At 38.6% G+C, this 21,334-nt stretch overlaps 1 protein-coding gene across 4 annotated transcripts in view; it reads left to right on the top strand.

Moving 5' to 3' along the window:
* LOC132239557 (ubiquinol-cytochrome-c reductase complex assembly factor 1) overlaps positions 1-21,334 on the top strand; it is a 119,204-nt gene that overhangs the window by 6,237 nt on the left and 91,633 nt on the right. For 2 of the 4 annotated variants that reach the window (XM_059705979.1, XM_059705978.1), the window contains exons 2-4: positions 7,051-7,161; positions 18,554-18,649; positions 20,016-20,123. In XM_059705979.1, the coding sequence (XP_059561962.1) occupies positions 7,051-7,161; positions 18,554-18,649; positions 20,016-20,123 (315 nt within the window). The remainder of the gene's footprint in view (positions 1-7,050; positions 7,162-18,553; positions 18,650-20,015; positions 20,124-21,334) is intronic. The other 2 variants (XM_059705980.1, XM_059705981.1) reach the window with 2 other exon arrangements.

Below are 21,334 nucleotides of genomic sequence, written 5' to 3'. Positions count from 1 at the left end.
TCCAGATGAATTTTTGGAAAGTTCGTTCTAGATCTCTGAAGTATGCTGTTGGTATTTTAATGGGAAGTGCGTTGAATTTATAGATTGCTTTGGGTAGTATGGACATTTTAATGATGTTGATTCTACCAATCCATGAACACGGTATGTTCTTCCATCTGTTTATGTCTTCCTCTATATCTTTTTTCAACGTCCTGTAGTTTTCTGAGTAGAGGTCTTTTACCTCTTTAGTTAAGTTTATTCCTAGGTAGCTTAATTTTTTTGGTGCAATGGTAAATGGGATTGTTTTTATAATCTCTCTTTCTGAAAGTTCATTATTGGTGTATAGAAATGCCTCAGATTTCTTGGGGTTAATTTTGTATCCTGCTACATTGCCAAATTCATGTATTAAGTCTAGTAGCTTTTTGATGGAATCTCTAGGGTTTTGTATGTATAATATCATGTCGTCTGCAAATAAGGACAGTTTTACTTCCTCTTTTCCAATTTGGATGCCTTTTATTTCTTCTTCTTGCCGAATTGCAATGGCTAACACTTCCAGTACTATGTTGAACAGGAGTGGTGAGAGGGGGCATCCCTGTCTTGTTCCTGTTCTTAGGGGAAATGGTGTTAGTTTTTGTCCATTGAGTATGATGTTGGCTGTGGGCCTGTCATATATGGCTTTTATTATGTTGAGGTATGACCCTTCTACTCCCACCTTGGTGAGGGTTTTTATCAAAAATGGGTGTTGAATTTTGTCAAATGCTTTTTCTGCATCAATTGATAAGACCATGTGGTTTTTTTCTTTCAATTTGTTTATGTGAACATCCACTGTTTTCATCTTACAAAACCGAAACTCTGTACTCATCACCATTCTACTTTCTGTCTTTAAGATTTTGACTATTCTAGGTACCTCAGATAAATGGAATTATACAGAATGTGTCCTTTTGTGACTGGATTATTTCACTTAGTAAATGCCCTCAAGGTTTATCCATGTTGTAACGTGTCAGAATGTCCTTCCTTTTTAAGGCTGAATACTATTTCGTTGTGTATACTAGTATATATCACTTTATGTTTATTCATTCATCTGTCAATGGACACTTGAGATATTCCATCTTTTGACTATTGTGAAATAGTGTTACCATGAACATGAGTATACAAATATCTGTTTGAGTCCCTGTTTTCACTTCTTTTGGGTCTAAACTAAGAAGTGGAATTATGGGAGTGTAAGGTAAGTATGTTTAATTTTTTGAGGAATTACCATTTAATTTTTCACAGCAGCTGAACCATTTTATATCCTACCAGCAAAACACAGAATTCCAGTGTCTCCATGTTTTCACCAATCCTTGTTGATTTTATTTTCATAGTGGTCATCTTAATGGGTGTGAGGTGATATCTCATTGTAATTTTGATTTGCTTTTCTCTAATGACTAGAGGCCCAGTGTGTGAAATTCATGCTCTCAGGGGTGGGGGTTCCTCAGCCCAGCTTGCACACTCTTATAGTCTGGGAGCCCTCTGGGGATTTCCGGGTATAAGCCGGCAGTCAGACATCCTTAGCGCTTCTGCAGAGGCGGGAGAGGCTCCTGCCACCACTGCTGCGCTCCCCAGCCATGAACCTGGCTTCTGGCTGAGTGTCGCTCCCCTGTGGAAGCACACTGACCACCAGGGGACAGTTCCTGTGTTGAGCATCTGCCCCCCCCCCCCCCCCCGCCCATGGTGGTCAGTGTGCATCATAGCGACTGGTCATTCCGCCATTCATTCAATTTGCATATTAACCTTTTATTATATAGGATTAGTGACATTAAGCATATTTTAAATGCTTGTTGGCCTTTAAAATTATATCTTCATGCCGAAACCGGTTTGGCTCAGTGGATAGAGCGTCAGCCTGCGGACTGAGAGGTCCCGGGTTCGATTCTGGTCAAGGGCATGTACCTGGGTTGCAGGCACATCCCCAGTGGGGGATGTGCAGGAAGCGGCTGATCGATGTTTCTCTCTCATCGATGTTTCTGACTCTCTATCTCTCTCCCTTCCTCTCTGTGAAAAATCAATAAAATATATTTAAAAAAATAAAATTATATCTTCAGAGAAATGTTTATTCAAGTCCTTTGCCCATTTTTAAATTGAGTATTTTTTTTATTATTGTTGTTGAGTTGTAGGAGTTCTTAATATATTCTGGATATGAATCCCTTATCAGATATATGATTTGGAAGTATTTTCTCCCATGCCTTTTCACTTTGTTGGTAGTATTCTTTGATGTACAAAAATTTTTAATTTTGATGAAATTCAACTTAACTCTTTTTTCTTTTGTTGCCTATGCTTTTGGTGTTATATCCAAAAAATCATTGTCAAATCCAATATCATGAAGCTTTCCCTTATATTTTCTACTAAAAGTTTCATAGTTTTAGGTGTTAAATTTAGGTCTTTAGCCTGGCTGGTGTGACTTATTTGGTTGGGCATCATCCTGAGCACAGAAAGATTGCTGGTTCCATTCCTGGTCAGGGCACATGCCCAGTTGCGGGCTTGATCCCTAGTAGGGGCGTGTAGGAGGCAGCTGATTTATGTTGCGCTCTCATATCACTGTTTCTGTCTCCTCCCTTCCTATCTCTCTAAAAAATCAGTAAAATTAAAAAACAGTTTTTGACCTATTTTGAGTTAATTTTTGTATATGGTGTAAAATTTTACTATTATTTTATGTTATTTTCTTAGTGTATTCCCTGGGGATTATAATTAACATCTTAGTTTATAACAATCTAGTTTGATTATTACTAACTTGATTTCAATAATAGTATATATAAAAACTTTGATTATATATTGCTTTGTCCCTTCCCTTCTCTTTTGTGCCATTATTGTCATTCAAATTACATCTTTATAGATTATGTGCCCATCAACATAGATTTATAGTTCTTGCTTTATTCAATTCTTTTTTTTTTAAATGTATTTTATTGATTTTTTACAGAGAGGAAGGGAGAGGGATAGAGAGTTAGAAACATCAATGAGAGAGAAACATCGACCAGCTGCCTCCTGCACACCTCCTACTGGGGATGTGCCCGCAACCAAGGTACATGCCCTTGACTGGAACCCAACCTGGGACCTTTCAGTCTGCAGGCTGATGCTCTATCCACTGAGCCAAACCGGTTTGGCTATTCAATTCTTTTAAATTAAAAAATAACTATGAGCAAAAAATACATGTAAAGCATTATAATAAGTGAAATAAGCCAGTCAGAGGAAGTAAGGTACCATATGATTTCACTTATATGTGGAATCTAATGAACAAAATAAACAAAGTAGAAATAGACTCATAGATAGAGAACAGACCGATAGCTGTCAGAGGGAATGGGAGTTGTAGGAGTGGGTGAAAAGGGTGAGGGGATTAAGCAAAAACAAACAAACTCAGACACAGACCACAGTGTGGTGATTACTAGAAGGAAAGGGGTGGGGGTGGTAGGAGAGGGCATAAGGGAGTAAATGGTGATGGAAGGAGACGACTTGGGGTGATGAACACATAATACAATATACAGATGATGTATTATAGAATTGTACACCTGAAAACATATAATTTGATTAACTGATGTCACCCAGTAAATTCAATAAAAAAGTTAAAAAAATACATTTATACTGTATTTTTTATTTATTTAAATAGTTACCATTACCAGTGCACTTTACTTCTTCATGTGGATTTAAGTTACTGTAGTGTAAAAGGTCTTATTTTAGCCTGCAGATCTCCCTTTAGTATTTGTTGTAGGGCAGGTCTGTTATTGACAGATTTCCTCAGTTTTTGTTTATCTAGATGGTCTTAATAATTTCCTTCACTTTTGAATAATAGCTTTGCTAGATATAGAATTCTTGTTTGACAGTCATTACTCCCCCCTACCCCCAGCATTTTGAACATTTTATCCCATTGCCTTTTGGCCTCCATGATTTCTGAGGAGAAATTAGCTGTTAATGTTATTGAGGATCTCTTGTAAATGATGAGTCGCTTCTCTTGCTGCTTTTAAGATTCTTTTTATTGTCTTTCAGCAACTTGATTATGATATGTCTATTTGTGGATCTCTTGAGTTTATCCTACTTGGAGTTAGTTGAGTTTCTTAGATTTATAGATTGATTTTTTAAATCAAATTTGGGATGTTTTCTGCCAGTATTTCTTTAAATATTTTTTTCTCTTCATTTATTTCTCTCTTCTCCTTTTGAAACTCCCAGTTATGCATATGTTGGTAATGTTTGGTGATGTCCCAAAGATCTCGGACGTTCTGTTAAATTTTCTTTATTATTTTTTCTTTCTGTTCTTTAGATTGGATAATTTCAATTGACCTGTCTTCAAGCTCATTGATTCTTCTGCTCAAATCTGTTGCACCCCTTACTGAAATGTTTGTTTATTGTTCTTTTCAACTCCAGAATTTTTATTTTATTTTATTTTATTTATTATTATTATTACTATTAATCCTCATCTGAGAACATACTTAGAGAGAGGAAGAGGGGGAAGAGATGTGTGAGAGAGACATTGATCAGTTGCCTTCCATCCGCTCCCTGATTAGGGATCAAATCCACAACCCAGATATGTACCCTGACGGATCGAGCCAGCAACTGTTTGATGCACGGGATGATGCTCAACCAACTGAGCCATTCCAGCTGGGCCAGAATTTTTATTTTTAGTTTCTCTCTTTGTTGATATTCTCTATCATTTTCATATTTTGCTATAGTTCTTTAGATATGGTTTCCTTTAGTTTTTAAATATTTAAAATAGCTGTGGTTCAGCCCTGCCCGGTTTGGCTCAATGGATAGAGGGTCGGCCTGCCGACAGAGGGTCCTGGGTTTGATTCTGGTCAAGGGCACATGCCCGGGGTTTCGGGCTTGATTCCCCGTGGGGGCATGCAGGAGGCAGCCAATCAGTGATTCTCTCTCATCGTTGATGTGTCTATCTCTCCCTCTCCCTTCCTCTCTGAAATCAATAAAAATATATTTAAAAAAAATAGCCCTAACCGGTTTGGCTCAGTGGATAGAGCATTGGCCTGCGGAGGTTCGATTCCAGTCAAGGGCATGTACCTTGGTTGCAGGCACATCCCCAGTAGGGGGTGTGCAGGGGGCAGCTGATCGATGTTTCTCTCTCATTGATGTTTCTAACTCTCTATCCCTCTCCCTTCCTCTCTATAAAAAATCAATAAAATATATTAAAAAAATAAAACAGCTGGTTCAAAATCTTTGTCTAGTTTGTCTAATGTGTGGGCTTCCTCAGGGACAGTGTCTATTGATTTTTCTCCCTGTGTATGGATTTCTTTTTTGTATGTGGATTTTATTTCTTTATGTGTTTCATAATTTTTTTTGTTGAAAACTGGTAATTTCAAATAATGTGGAAATCAGTTCTTTCCTTTCCCAAAATTTATTATTGTATTTCTGTTTGGTGACTTTTCTGACTTAATTCTATAAAGTTTGTATTCTTTGTTGTGTGCTCTCTACTCAGTTAGCTTGGTGGTCAGATAATGTGTGGCTGGAGAGTTCCTTAAATGCCTGGAACCAGTAAGTCTCCCAGTTTTTGTTGAGGGGCTCCATGTACATGTTGGGGCCTTCAACATTCTGCCATAACCTTCACTTCCTGCTTGTTCAGAGCCTTAAAGGCCATCAGAGGTGAGAGCTTAGGGCATTCTCAGGTCTTTTGTGTTTATGAGCACAGCTCTGGGTGTGGGCACAACCCTGTGCATGTGCATGGCCTTCAGATTCTCAGGAATATGTCAGAGCTTTTCAAAGTCCCTGTGAACATTTCATTTCACTGCTTTTCTTTTTTGTTTTTTGTTGTTAATCCTCATTCAAGGGTATTTTTTCCTTTGAATTTTAGAGCGGGGGGAGGGGAGAGAAACATTGATGTGAGAGAGACATATCAATTGATTGCCTCCTATGCCCCCAACATGCTCTTTTTAAAAAAATCCTCACCTAAGGATATTTTTCTATTGACCTTTTATAAAGAGTGGAAGAGAGAGCGAAAGACAGAGAGAAGCATTGATGTGAGAGAGACATATCAATTGATTGCCTTCTGTACACGCCCTAACCAGGGCCCTGGCCAGGGAGGAGCCTGCAACCAAGATACATGCCCTTGACTGGAATTGAACCCTGACCCTTTGGTCTGCAGACCGATGCTCTATCCACTGAGCCAAACCGGCTAGGGCCCCAACATGCTGTTGACTGAGAATCAAACCCATGACCCTTTGGTGCGCAGGTTGATGCTCTAGCCATTGGGCACACGGGACAGGGCCCCTGCTTTTCCTTTTAAGCTTTATGTTTAACTTACTGTTTCCCCCAGTATTATCCACTGCTTCAGGCAACCACAAAGTTAAACTGCCTTTATTTGTTTTCAGTCAATGCTCTGGAGAAAGTGTTTTTCATACTGGGTGAGTTCCAAGACAGCCTTGCAAGATGGAGTCTTCCAAGGAACTACTAGACAGATCAAATATCAAATAATGTCATTCTTTCTGAATAAGGCTTTCAGGAGCATTGATCCTATTCAGGAGTCAACTCTTCTTCAGAGAAGACTGGTTCTTTTTATTGAATATTGCTATTTAGAAACCAAGCCTGGATGTATGTGGTCACTGCTACCAGGCTGTCACTACTACCAGTCCATCATTGCTTCCAGGCCCGATCAGGACAGGGGTAGGAAATATATATGTGTGTATGTATATACACACACACACACTTATCTTTGTATCTACTTATCTATGTATATATAAAACACATACTAATTACTTTAATTCCAGCCCACTACACAGGGTTTTTTCTACCCTTCTGCCTTTTCATACTTGTCAACTTCTTTCTCTGATAGAAACTTGACCCTTCATTGTTAATGTATTTACTGATTTGCTCAAATCTTTCCAGTATGTAATCAGTTTTTTGAAAGCTCAGATTGGACACCCCCAACAAAGTGGGAGGACGCAGAAGTGATAAGCATAGGGAAGCTTGATCCTGGTTCTATTTTGGATGTTCTCCTTTCATGTGCCCCGTTCTGACAGAATTTCTAAATTTATATATGCTCCTTGCCTTCTACATGTGGAGTCTGATATAGATTTTTGACGGACTTTTTTTTTCTTTCTTTAGAGGAACCAGATTCCAATTAGCATCTCCCAGTGGGTTCCAGTATGCAGCCGGTTGGTACCTTTGTCTCCTACACAGGGACAGTGGGGCAGGGCTCTGTCTGGCATTTTCCAGGTAAGGTTTGTTGTTCCTTTGGTTGGTATGAAAACCTTAGTGTTTATGTGCAAATGTCATGTATTTATAGATTAGCCAAGCAAATTGTGTGATGGAAAAAAACCTCATGAGACCACTCCTGGGTCTCTGTGGTGCCAGCTCAGGACTGATTCCTGCAGTATGGTGTCTAGGGCGTTCCTTCTAAATACCCCAACAGTGGAACTTAGCCTAGGATACCATGCTACAGTCTGATGATTTTTACTGTTGGGAGTGTTTCCAGATATTCATCTTAGAGTTAACTTTTCTTCAGTTTTCTTTTCATAGATGCTTTTTTTTGGGGCGGCGGGGGGGGGCGGGGGGGGGGGAGAGGAAGAATATTTCTTTCTTTGTTTGTTTTTTCTTTTCATGAACATAAAATCCAAAGAATTATTTGAGGCTTTAATTTACTATTGACACATGATTTATTATGATGTAGTTTACTGTGGACACTCCTTGAAAGTTTTTCCTCCTGATTTTTGTTAGCCATGAAACTAATTTAGTAATAAAGGAAATAAAAATCACTCATGACCTCAAACCTGAAAAATCTGCTGGTTCTTGTACTAATTTTTTCCTTAGGTACATTAACAAATATCCACAGAATTTTATGTTCTGGTACCTTTTCATTTATTAGAGCAGACATTATTCATATTGTTGGGTAGAGTTCATAGTTACATTTTTAATTGCTACATGTCATTCTATTTACTTACCTTTTGTTTAATATTAAAATTATTTCCAAAATTTTTTGCCATTATAGGCTTTAATGCAGTTATAATTTTCTTGATACATGGTTTTTCTTATTTTTAATTATTAAAGATAAATTCCTAGGCGGGTATACCCTTGGTCAAAGGCTGTGAACATTTTCTTCTCCAAAAGCTGTTTTAATTTATGCTGCCACCAGCAATGTATATATAATTAGTTTTTCATTATTATCTCCCCTAAATTAGGTATTTAAAAAAAATTTTAAATTAAGTGGTTAGGAAATATTACCTTGTTTTGCTTTGCATTTATTTGTCTACCTAACAGGGTAAATTTAAACATTTTTTTCTTTATCAGTGTATTCTGAATTGGAAAAATTGTATGCTTATATAATTTCTCCATTTATTTACTGGGAATTTATTTTTCTTATTTATTTATTTATTTATTCATTTATTAATTTATTTTCTTACCAATTTATACGGATTCCTTCTGTAGCCATTAACTTTCTTTATTTGATGCAGTTAAAATTATTTTTGATATAAATTACTAGTACAGACGGTCCTCAACTTACAATGATTTGACTTATGATTTTTCGACTTTACAATGGTATAAAAGGCATATGCATTCATTTGAAACCATACTTCAGTTTTGAATTTTGATCTTTTCCTGGGCTAGTGATATGTGGTTTAATATTCGTCTGATGCTGAACATTGGTAGAGAAAGCCGCAGTTCCCAATCAGCCATATGATCACAAGAGGAAACAACTGATACTCTATAGTGTATGCATTGTGTTAGGTGATTTTGCCCAACTGTAGACTAATATGAGAGTTCTGAGTAAGTTTAAGGCTAGGCGAAGTTGTGTTCAGTAGGTTAGGTGTATTAAATGCATTTTCGACTTACAGTGTGTTTATTGGATTGTGACTCCATTGTAAGTCAAGGAGCATCTGTATTTATATTTATGTATTTACTTATCTGTAATAATAAAAGGGTAATATGATAATTAGACCGGACGTCATTCTGGACGAAGCTGCGGCCGGGGGGAAGCCCGGGTCCTGGGTGCCAGAGAGAAGCCAGTGCTGGCAGCTGGGGGAAGGAAGGCCTACTCTTGCAGAATTTCGTGATTGGGCCTCTAGTATAAATATAATGTATTAAGATATTTAAAATATAGAGTAATTCCCTTCAACTAGTATGTAAACCTTGCCATTCTGAAGAAATGTCTTGCTTGTCCTTGTATTTCCTGGGCTTTTTACTAAGCTAGACACAGAGTAGGTATTAAATGTATGTTGAATAAATAAAGATTATCTCTGTGCAGAAGAGGCATCTACTCTGGGTAGTCAGGCAGCTATCTTTTTTCAGAATTGGGCTATGTTCTGTTACTTCTTGTGCATTGAAAAATTTTAATAGAATTTATCTCAATCATTTGTTATTTGTGTGTGTATAGATGGTGGTGGGGGGAACTCATTATATGACTCTCTGACTTGTGTCTCATTTAAAAAAATATATATTTTATTGATTTTTTACAGAGAGGAAGGGAGAGAGATAGTTAGAAACATTGATTAGAGAGAAACATTGATCAGCTGCTTCCTGCACACTCCCTGCTGGGGATGTGCCCACAACCAAGGTACATGCCCTTGACCGGAATCGAACCTGGGACCCTTGAATCCACAGGCTGACGCTCTATCCACTGAGCCAAACCAGTTAGGGCAGTGTCTCATTTTTTGAATCATAAACATTTCTGGGGTACCTGATATATACCAGGTATTGTATTAGGCTATGGGACAGCATTATAGCAAAGCATCTACATAAATAACTTAGGGTGGTTTATTTCATGTTGACAAGATGTAATTTTAGTCAATGTAAATAAATCGGACATTTTGTCATATTGACTGTACCTGGGTATATACTAGTATATTCCCATCTTTGAGAACCCCTGGTCAGAAACGTCTGCTTCAGAATGATATTCTCAGGTATATGTCTGACAGGCAAATTTGGCTCAGAATGAGAAAGAACTTTTGAGTTAATTAGAATTGTGGTGTAATGGATTGGGTTGCATTTTGACAGTAAATTTACTCTCATTGGACATATTGAGGCAATGGTTGGGAGACTGTATTTTAAGGGCATGACATAAAAGAATCCTTCATTGGATGAGTGGTAGTATCAGGTGATATCTAAGGTAGTGTCAAATGCTATAAGCATATTATCTTTAAAAAGCTAGGGACACTGCCGAACCGGTTTGGCTCAGTGGATAGAGCGTCGGCCTGCGGACTGGGGGGTCCCGGGTTCGGTTCCGGTCAAGGGCATGTACCTTGGTTGCGGGCACATCCCCAGTGGGGGGCGTGCAGGAGGCAGCTGATGGATCTCTCCCATCGATGTTTCTAACTCTCTATCCCTCTCCCGTCTTCTCTGTGAAAAATCAATAAAATATATTTAAAAAAAAAAAAAAAAAAAAAAAAAAAGCTAGGGACATTGTACTCTCATCTTTGTCCTAAATAATCTCTTAAAGTTGTCATACTATGATGAGTCTGCTTTTAAATATTTTTTTGAAATAATTTAAACATACAGGAAAGTTGTAAAAATAGTATATACCCTTCATCTAGCTTCCTTGAATGTTAACATCCTATGTAACCATAGTGCAATTATTGAAACCAGGAAATTAACATTGATATAATGCTATTAAGTAATCAACACACCTTTTTCCAGTATTTCTCCCCCCTAATGTCCTTTTGTAGTCTCTCAATATGGGTTTGTCTAATATTTTCTTATAATTAGACTAGATGCCCGGTGCACAAAAATTTTTGCACTCGGTGGGGAGGGAGGTCCCTCAGCCCTACCTGTGCCCTCTTGCAGTCTGGGACCCTTCAGGGGATGACCACCTGCTGGCTTAGGCCCGCTCTCCGGGGGATTGGGCCTAAGATGGCAATCAGACATCCCTCTGGCAGCCCGGCAGCCCTCGGGGGATGTCCACTTGCCAGCGGGGTTGGACATCCTTAGTGCTGCTGAGGAGGCAGGAGAGGCTCCCACCACCACCACTGCTGTACTGGCAGCCATCAGCCTGGCTTGTGGCTGAGCAGAGCTCCTCCCATGTGAGAGCGCCCTGACCACCAGAGGGCAGCTCCTGCATTGAGCGTCTGCCCCCTGGTGGTCAGTGTGTGTCATAGTGCCTGGCCAGCCTGGATGAGAGGATGATGGCTGTTTGCAGCTGGTCACACCCCCTTCAGGGTGGGGGTCCCCACTGGGGTGCCTGGCCAGCCTGGCTGAGTTGATGATGGCTGTTTGCAGCTGGTCACACCCCCTTCAAGGTAAGGGTTCCCACTTGGGTGCCTGGCCAGCCTGGATGAGGGGATGATGGCTGTTTGCAGCTGGTCATACCCCCTTCAGGGTGGGGGTCCCCACTGGGGTGCCTGGCCAGTCTGGGTGAGGGGCTGAGGGCCGTTTTCAGGCTGGCGGGTGACTGAAGCTCCCAACCTCTCCCCCCCCCCTTTTTTTTTTTATTCTGGGATTTATTTACCTTCTATGGCTGTCACTGGAACTGAGAGCCATCTTTAGCTCTGAGGCTCGGCTCCAGCTCTGAGACCTTGGCTGCTGAAAGCAGGTATCTGGGTTTGTTTGGCTTCTATAATTGAAACTCTGTTGCAGCTCCAGCTCTGAGGCCCAGCTGGCTGAAAGCAGGTTTCTGGGGTTTGTTTAGCTTCTATAATTGCAACATTGTTTCTTAGAGTGCAGCTCAGAGGCCGGCAGTGGCAGGCGGGGAACCTTGGCTTCCTCCATCACTGGAGCAGGCAAGCCTCCTGTTCGCTTCAGCTGCCTGGCTGCCGGCCGCCATCTTGGTTGGCAGTTAATTTGCATATCACCCTGATTAGCCAATGGGAAGTGTGTCAGGGGTACGGTTAATTACCATGTTTGTCTATTATTAGATAGGATTGAGGTTATGTATTTTTGGCAAAAGTAATGTTCCTTTCTCAGTGCATCATTTTGGGATACTTGCTGCCAATATGTCTTTTTTTTTTTTTAAATTTTTATTTTCTTGTTTAAAGTATTACAAATAGTAGTACACATGTCTCCCTTTCTTCCCCATTGACCTTCCCCCGGCCTCCCCCACCCCCCAGCACATGCCCTCACTCCCCCCCCCACCCCCAGTGTCCTGTGTCCATTGGTCATGCTTATATGCATGCATATAAGTCCTTCGATTGATCTCTTACTCCCGCTCCCCCCCCCCATCCCCCCGCCCCCCCCCCAACCCCCCGTCCAACACTGCCCAGCCTTCCTGCTGTAATTTGACAGTCTGTTCGATGCTTCTCTGTATCTATCTTTTTATTCTTCAGGTTATAATGGTCTTTATTATCCATAAATGAGTGAGATCATGTGGTATTTTTCTTTCACTGCCTGGCTTATTTCACTTAGCATAATGCTCTCCAGTTCCATCCATGCTGCTGCAAATGGTAAGAATTCCTTCTTTTTTACAGCAGCATAGTATTCCATCGTGTAGATGTACCACAGTTTTCTAATCCACTCATCTGCTGATGGGCATTTAGGCTGTTTCCAAATCTTAGCTATTGTAAATTGTGCTGCTATGAACATAGGGGTGCATATATTCTTTCTGATTCGTGTTTGTGTTTTCTTGGGATATATTCCTAGAAGTGGTATTACTGGGTCAAATGGCAGTTCCATTTTTAAATTTTTGAGGAAACACCATACTGTTTTCCACAATGGCTGCACCAGTCTGCATTCCCACCAGCAGTGGCCAATATGTCTTATTACTAGTGATACTAACTTTGATCACTTGGTTATTAAATTGGTGTCTGTCAGGTTCCCCTACTATAAAGTTATCATTTTTCTCTTTTTAATTAGTAAGTATCTTGTGAGAAGACACTTTGAGACTATGCAAATATTCTGTTTCTGATCATACTTTGCTTACTACGTTTACCATCCATCAATGGTTCTTATTTTAAAATGATACATAATACTAATTAATTAATTTAAAATTTGTGATTAAAAACATAACATAAAATTTACCATCTTAACCATTTTTAAGTGTACAGTTCAATAGTGTAGAGTATAATCACATTGTTGTATAGCAGATCTCTAGAACTTTTTCACTTTATAAAACTGAAACTCTCCATGCAATATTCTTTCCCCACTCTCTGCTTTTAGTAAACACTTTTCTACTTTCTGTTTCTATGATTTTGACTACTTTACATACTTCATGTGAATGGAATATACAGTATTTTCTCTTTGTGACTTACTTTGCTTAGCATAATGTCCTCAAGATTCATCCATTTTATATCATGTAACAGGGTGTCTTTTTAAAGGCTGCATAATATTCCATTATATGTATATACCACATTTTCTTTAGCTGTTTATCTGTTGATGGGCATTTGGGTTGCTTCCACATCTTGGCTATTGTGAATAATGCTGTAATACATGTAAGTGTGCAAGTATTTATTTATTCCATTATTTATTTATATCAGGAGCTCATAGGTATTTTCTTCTATGAGTTATAATTTATTATTCTGATTATTTATTTTGCTAATCTAATTGTCCCAGTTTGGGCTATTGGGAACTCCTTCAAGTTCCTTTCTACATGCCTTCATCATTTAAAAAAAAATATTTTATTGATTTTTTACAGAGAAGAAGGGAGAGGGATAGAGAGTTAGAAACATTGATGAGCGAGAAATAGCGATCAGCTGCCTCCTGTATACCCCCTATTGGGGATGTGCCCGCAACCAAGGTACATGCCCTTGACCGGAATCGAACCTGGGACCTTTCAGTCCGCAGGCCGACGCTCTATCCACTGAGCCAAACCGGTTACGGCTGCCTTCATTATTTAAAAAAATATTTTTATTGATTTGGGAGTGGGAGAGAGAGAGAGAGAGAGAGAGAGAGAGAAACATCAAGGGTGAGAGAGAATCACTGATTGGCCTCCTCCTGTACGGCCCCTACCTGGGCATGTGCTCTGACCAGGAATCAAACTGTGCTACTGAGCCAAGTCAGCCAGGCACCTTCATCATTTTTTAACACTTCCTTATTTTCTGACACTGTAAGATATTTCAGGTTCATGTTATATTTTCTTTGCTCTAGCCTAGGATTCAACAGTTTCTCTGAGGAGCCTTGGTTCATTTTCTTGGAGAATGGTTGATAATTGTGCGTGAGCCTGTGTTATTAAATTTTACTTAGGTTTTTGAAAGCTGCGTGATATAGTCATGGGAATATATGTTCTACCGTTTAATGAACTTTACTTCTTTAAGCCTTAGTGTCCTCATTTCTAATTTGGGGAAAGAAATATTATCTATTTTTGCATGTTTGTTGTGAGATAAACATAAGTAAAACACTAAGCATAAAAGTGCTGGGCATATAGGAGGTCTTCAATAAGTTGTAGTAAGTAATCTTTTTTTTTGTCCTTACCCGAGGATATTTTTTCCATTGATTTTTTTTTTTTTTTAGAGAGAGAGTAGATGGGAAGGTCGCGGGGGTTAGGGGAACATGTGAAAGAGACACATCGATTGATTGCCTCTCGTTTGCACCCCCTGACCGGGCCAGGGATTGAGCCTGCAACCGAGGTAAGTGCTCTTGACTGGGAATCAAACCTGCAACCTTTTGGTCTGCTAGCTGATGCTCTAAACACTGAACCAAACCGGCCAGGGCTGTAGTAAATATAAATATGTTAGTTTCTACTTATGTTCATGCTACTGAGATAAATTTTCTCCTCAAGGTGTAAATTGGAACTTAAAAAAAAAGTTTGTGCTAAAATTATATTAAGCAAGTTGCCACCTTTCCCTGGTCTTAGTTTCCTCATCTGTGAAATGAAAAGGTTGCATTTAGATGTCTGAGATTTCTTCCAGCTTAAGTGTTGTTATTCTAAGTTACTTCTTAGTTCTTCTATTGCTTTTTCTCCAAGCTAAACAGCCTCAATTCATTTTAACCTTTCCACTAAGACCTTTTATTCATCTCTTTGATCATTCCTGTGGTTCTTTTCTGGACCTTCTCCAGGTTGTCCTATTTAAACACACACACACACACACACACACACACAGAAAACATGAAAAACAATCTGCCTAGTTTTTATTGAGTGTCGCTCCCTGCCCAGAATGGTGTTGAGCATTGGGTCAGAAAATAAAAGAAGTTTAAGACAGACTGAGCCATGGTAGAGCTTATACTTTTGCTAAAAGGACCAGACACACCCATGGTAATCAAGAAACACTTGAGACCTCACCTTCTTCTCTTATCCTTTTCCCTTTTTCCTTCTTTCCTTCTGGGTCTCTTCATTTTCAGAACCTTTTTGGAAGCAAAATAAAAGGGCAAAATCTTATATATTTTTTAACACGGGGCTGTCTGAAAAAGAGTTTATTTTTGAAGTTGTCTGGAACAGGTCTTTACGTTTATATTATGCATTATAGTTTGTATATCTCTTTAACGTACATTATTTTATTTGATTCTCAAAACAAATTTATGAGATAGGAAGAGCTAGAGTTTCAGCCTAAGTCTTCTGACTCAGTGGTTTTCTCTTTCCATTATGCCATGGCTTCCTCACCTTTGCCTTCTCACTCATCTCTCACCTGCTCACTTTAAAAAAAAAATTTATATATATATTTTTATTTATTTATTTCAGAGAAGAAGGGAGAGGGAGAGAAAGATAGAAACATCAATAATGAGAGAGAATCATTGGCTGCCCCCTGCACACCCTACACCAGGGATTGAGACTGTTACCTGGGCATGCGCCCTGACCAGGAATGAACTGTGACCTCCCAGTACATAGGTCAATGCTCAACGACTTAACCATACTGGCTGGGCTCCTGTTCACTTCTTAAGTCTTCTCTATGAAGGCTTTTCTGACGATTCTAGGTCATTCTTTTCCATCTCCAAATTTCTTTTGTTTACTAGTACACTGCCTATTCCACATCTTTAAGCATTTTTGTACATTTTATTGAAGTATAATAAAAACACAGAAAAAGGAATAAATCATTAGTGTACAGTTTAATGAGTTATTACAAAGTAAACATAACCAGCATCCAGATCAAGAAATAGAACTCCAGAAGCCTCCTTGATCCCCTTCTCATCACTACCCATAAGCAAGGTTAACCATGGTCTTCACTTTGAACACCATGGGGTAGTTTTGCCTTTTATACATATGGTACATACTTTCTTGTGTTTGCTTTCATTCAACTTTGTTCAGAAATTCATCCATGTTGTTTTGTGTAGTAATAGTTTATTCATTCTTATCTTATATAATAAAAGCCTAATATGCAAATTGTCACTTGGGCGATCAGGCTGGCAGGCGAGGGCAATTGGGGGCGACCAGGCCAGCAGGGGAGCAGTTAGGGGGTGATCAGGCTGGTAGGCAGAAGCAGTTAGGGGCAATCAGGTAGGCAGGCAGGCGAGTGGTTAGGAGCCAGCAGTCCCGGATTGTGAGAGGGATGTCCGACTGCCCGTTTAGGGATTGGGCCTAAACGGGTAGTCGGACACCCCCTGAGGGTCCCAGATTGGAGAGGGTGCAGGCTGGGCTGAGGTACACCCCCCTCCAGTGCATGAATTTCATGCACCGGGCTTCTAGTATAGGATAATACAACATTATTGAGGATTTGGAAACTAGATTCTTAGATTCATTCATAGTTCTACTAATTTAATGAAGTAACTTTTTCATTTCAGTGTGTTCCTTCCTAGGCTTGCCCATATGCATTCATATTTTTACCTTTAATTTTATACATATTAATGTGTTTTTTCATGTTGCTAAAAATAATCTAGTGTAAGTTATGGACTTTGAGTGATAATGATGTATCTATGTAGGTTCATTGATTGTAACAAATGTACCACTCTTGTGGAGGATATTGACAATAGGGGATGTTTTGTGTATGGGGGAGAGTGGATATGTATATTGGAGTGCTCTGTACTTCCTGTTCATTTTTCTTGTGAACCTAAAACTTCTTTAAAAATAAACTATTTAAAAAATCTCAGTGTAGCCCTAGCTGGTTTGGCCCAGTGGATAGAGCGTTGGCCTGCTGATTGAAGGGTCCTGGGTTCGATTCTGGTTGGGGGCACATGCCTGGGTTGGGGTTCTATCCCCAGTAGGGGGCATGTAGGAGACAGCCGATCAATGGTTCTCTCACATCATTGATGTTTGTATCCATTTCTCCCTCTCCCTTCCTCTCTGAAGTCAATAAAAACATTTAAAAAAATCTCAGTGGTTACCGGATTTTCCATTGAGTACCTTAATTTAATTAACATCTCCTTCCTTAGTAGACCTTCCCCCCAGTTTTACCCACATTCACTCTACAATGAGGATCTCTTGCATGTATTTTTTTACATTAGGAATTTATTTTCAAAACTATGTTTATGGGTCTTTATTATAATAAACCAACCTAATAGTGTTGTGGTGAGGATCGAATAAGGTGATATATGTAAGGTACTTAGCATAGTACCTGGCACATGATAATAGTTATTAATTTTGCTATTATATTGCCAAAATACTTTCAAATGCAGTGTGTGAACATAAAAGGAAGGCAATTCTGATCTGAACAATGATGATGGTGATGAAGGAAGCTTTTATGATTTATTGAGTATATATTTTGTAAAAGGCATTTTACATATACAGTAGGGACTTATCCATGGGGGATATGTTCCAACACCCCCTGTGGATGCCTGTAACTGCGATAGTACTGAACCCTATGTATACTATATTTTTTCCTATACATACATACATACCTATGATAATATTTAATATGTAAATTAGGCACAGTAAGAGATTAACAGCACTAACTAATAATAAAATAGAATGATTATAACAATATACTATAATAAACGTTATGTGAATGTGGTCTCTCTCAAAGTGTCTTATTGTACTATATAGTCACCTTTTCTCTTAAAAGAAGCACTTTATGGTATCTCTTTGGCATATCTGAATTGCCAGCATCACTGTTCTTATGCTTTAAGGCCATTATTAAGTAAAATGAGGATCACTTGAACACAAGCACTGTGATACTGTGACAGTCTATCTGATGACCAGTATGACTAAAGGACAGATAGCATGTACAGTATGTATACACTGGACGAAGGGATGATTCAAGCCCTGGATGGGATGGAGTGAAAAGGCATGAGATTAACATGCAATTTAAAACTTAAGAATTGTTTATTTATGGAATTTTCCACTTAATATATTTTGACTGCATTGACCTTGGGTAGCTAAAACCCCTGAAGGTGAAACAACAGATAAGGGGGGACTATTGTATTATTTCTTTCAATCATTACAGCTGAGTTTCAGTAACTTCCTCATGGCCACCTAGCTTATAAGTGACAAAAGCAAGTTTTAAACAAAATTGACTGATGTGAAAGTCATTGGTTCCTCCCCTCCCCCCCATATACTGCACTGCTGCCAATGTTTAAGTAGGTATTTATTGCAGTTCCAGTTCTTAGAGTTGACTCATATTTATTTAGTTCTAGGTTTCCAGGGCAGAATCCTTTTATTTAGCCAAGTATTCAACAGGTACTTATTAAGCACCTACCATATACCCAACAATGTTCTTGGTGCCAATCTTGAATCCTCTTGATGACCAGATCACCAGGAACTGGGTTAAGCAAGGCTGAAAAGGTTCTATAGTCTTTACTTTAAAGCAGTTCTGCTTGTTAACCCTGTAAGTGAATGCTCAGTGTTGCTTATATCTGTGTTGTTGTTTTTTAAACCCCCAAGGGGCCCCAGATGAGCCAGTCCTTAGCATGTGGTGGATCAGAACAGATTTCTGGAATAGACATACAGCTGAGTAGGAAGTATCACACTACAAATAAGGTGAGAATTATTAGTGCTTTCTGTGTTTATAGTGTGCTTTCACATGGGTGTTCTTATTTGACTCTCAGCAAAACTGTTAGCTGGATGAGGCAAGGAATTTTATCCAATGCAGAAGGTTGAGGCTCAGGAAAATGAAGTGACTTGTCCAAGGTCACAAGGATGGTAAGTGACAGACCAACTGAATATTTGAACCTAAAGCTTCTGATCTCATGTCCTTTGTTTCTTACGTTATACTCTTGCCTGGACAAAGCTTTAGAGCAGCGGTTCTCAACCTGTGGGTCGTGACCCTTTGGGGGTCGAACGACCCTTTCACAGGGGTCGCCTAAGACCATCGGAAAACACATATATAATTACATTACGATTCATAACAGTAGCAAAATTACAGTTATGAAGTAGCAACGAAAATAATTTTATGGTTGGGGGTCACCACAACATGAGGAACTGTATTAAAGGGTCGCGGCATTAGGAAGGTTGAGAACCACTGCTTTAGAGAAATAAGTCTTACTGAATTTTTACATGTTAAAAATCAAGTAATACTTAACTTTTGGAGAATTTATCGATTAGATAGCCAGCCCTCATTTAGAATAGGTTTTCCTTGGAGTTTATTTGCAAACTTCAAGACTCATGTCTTCTGTAATCATTAATAAAATTTGTTATACTAAGAAAATGCAAAAAACATTTATCTAGTTCTTATTTGACTGCTTTCAGAGAGTATTTTTCCTTCCTTTTCCTGTTATGTCAATAAACATAGAACATTCCTCTTCTCATAATTGTTCTTTGGGAAATGTGGGGTCAAGATTTCCTTTAGAAGTACCCTTTTTTATAGAACTTTTATTTTGTTAACAAGAATCAATCATTTCCTAAACATGGGTTCATAGGCATATGGTCATTGAGGTAAATATGTCTCATTTTGAAATTTGGAGAGCATCTATTAGATAGAGTTCCAGATATGTTTGCATTAAGTAATAAGATGACCAGAAAAATCAGAATAAAAAATTCTAGCCCTGGCTGGTGTTGCTTAATGGTTAGAATGTCAGCCTGTGCACTGAAGGGTCATGGGTTTGATTCTCAGTCAAGGGCATGTACCTGGGTTGCAGGTTTGATCCCAGGGCCCCCATTGGGGCACATGTGGGAGGCAACCAATCAAATGTTTTTCTTCCCCTTTCCCCCATCCCATTCCCTCCCTCCTGTCCACTATCTCTAGAAATCAATGGCAAAAATATCCTTGGGTGAGATTAACAAAAAAAAATTCTAGGTGAAAAAAAAATCGAAGCAATAAAAATGCCCTTAGACCTAATGAGCAACAAAAGCATTAAAACTAATTTTTTTTGCCACTAATTTTGGTCCCCTTCTTTTGGTTAAATAGCTTTCTACTACCAAGGATTTCCCACAGCCAGTTGAGGAGAAGGTTGGCGCCTTCACGAAGATAATAGAAGCCATGGGATTCACAGGACCTTTGAAATACAGTAAATGGGTAAAGTCTTTTAAGTTCTCCTTTTTTCTTTTTGGGCTTTGTGCTTTCTGTTCCTTATAGAAAAAATTTTACAGCTTCTGCTTTGCTTTTGTGAAATTCATACATTATTTTGAGAGCTTCAGAATGTGTTGTTATCCCCTGTCCCCTTTCTAAGTCAGATCTATACAACATGAAGGGCTGAAATGTTCCCTCTACTCCCTTAACTTGATTCCTTAGAAGTATCTCAGTGACAAGCAAGCCAATAAGACTGCCCTTTCCAGGTTCTTGCTACATGATATGTCATGTAGATGAGTTCTAAGGAATTACAATGGGCCAGATGTTCTGATGAACAGTGTTCTTAAGGAAATATTACTCTCTCCATATTTATGAGTGATTTTCACTAGGTCATTTTAGTGACTTTCTTTAAATTTTTACTAATAAAAGCATCTTTTAAATTAACTAATAACCCCTGTGATTTATGATAATTCTTATTGTGGGGGGATATTTGCTAGCTGTACCATTCCTAGTCAACTCTTGGCCTAACATGTTATCTGCTATATAGTAGTTGCTGTAAATTAATAAATATCTTCTCTGCATCAGGTGCATACTGCCCCTCGGCTTTTTAAACAATGCCTCTAAGAATTAAAGTAATAAAACATTGGCCATTCCGTTTTTTCTTATTTTCTAGTACTACCAGTTTCTCTCTACCATTATGGCAGAACTGCCTTTTGAAATTGCTAGGATGTTGGATAAGCCTAACTAGTCATAAGTTAATATATTAATCAAAGAAAGCCAATAGATGTTACCTATTTTTTAGATAACATAGCTTTGCCCAAATTACCAGATAATGCCACTTAACAATTTTAACAAGTTGGATTCAAATTAGAATTTCAATTTTATTAGACTTCCACTTTTAGTTTCTTCTTATAATGTTTGGTTCTCTTCCTAATGATTCTCACTGCAGCAAATATAGGCTTCTCTCTATAATTTCCCTTTTACATAAATTCTGAAAAGTGAACAGTGATTCCAGTAAGGGGCTTTGAAAATACAGAAAATAACACACATATTAGACCCTGAAGTTATGAAGCACCTCCTTAAATCATCAAAGAAATAATAGTTATGTTATGAAAGTTATCTTTTCTATATCTTAATTCTTTGATAATTTATAATCATTGGTATATTTGGTAATGTTATTAACCAGAATATTTTCCCCTATTAAAAGAAATGGTTAT

This window comes from Myotis daubentonii, chromosome 8 (genome assembly GCF_963259705.1).
Source record: "Myotis daubentonii chromosome 8, mMyoDau2.1, whole genome shotgun sequence".
Classification (NCBI taxonomy): Eukaryota; Metazoa; Chordata; class Mammalia; order Chiroptera; family Vespertilionidae; genus Myotis; species Myotis daubentonii.
The sequence above is the reverse complement of the archived record's forward strand: the minus strand, read 5'-3'. Positions and strand labels throughout refer to the sequence as shown.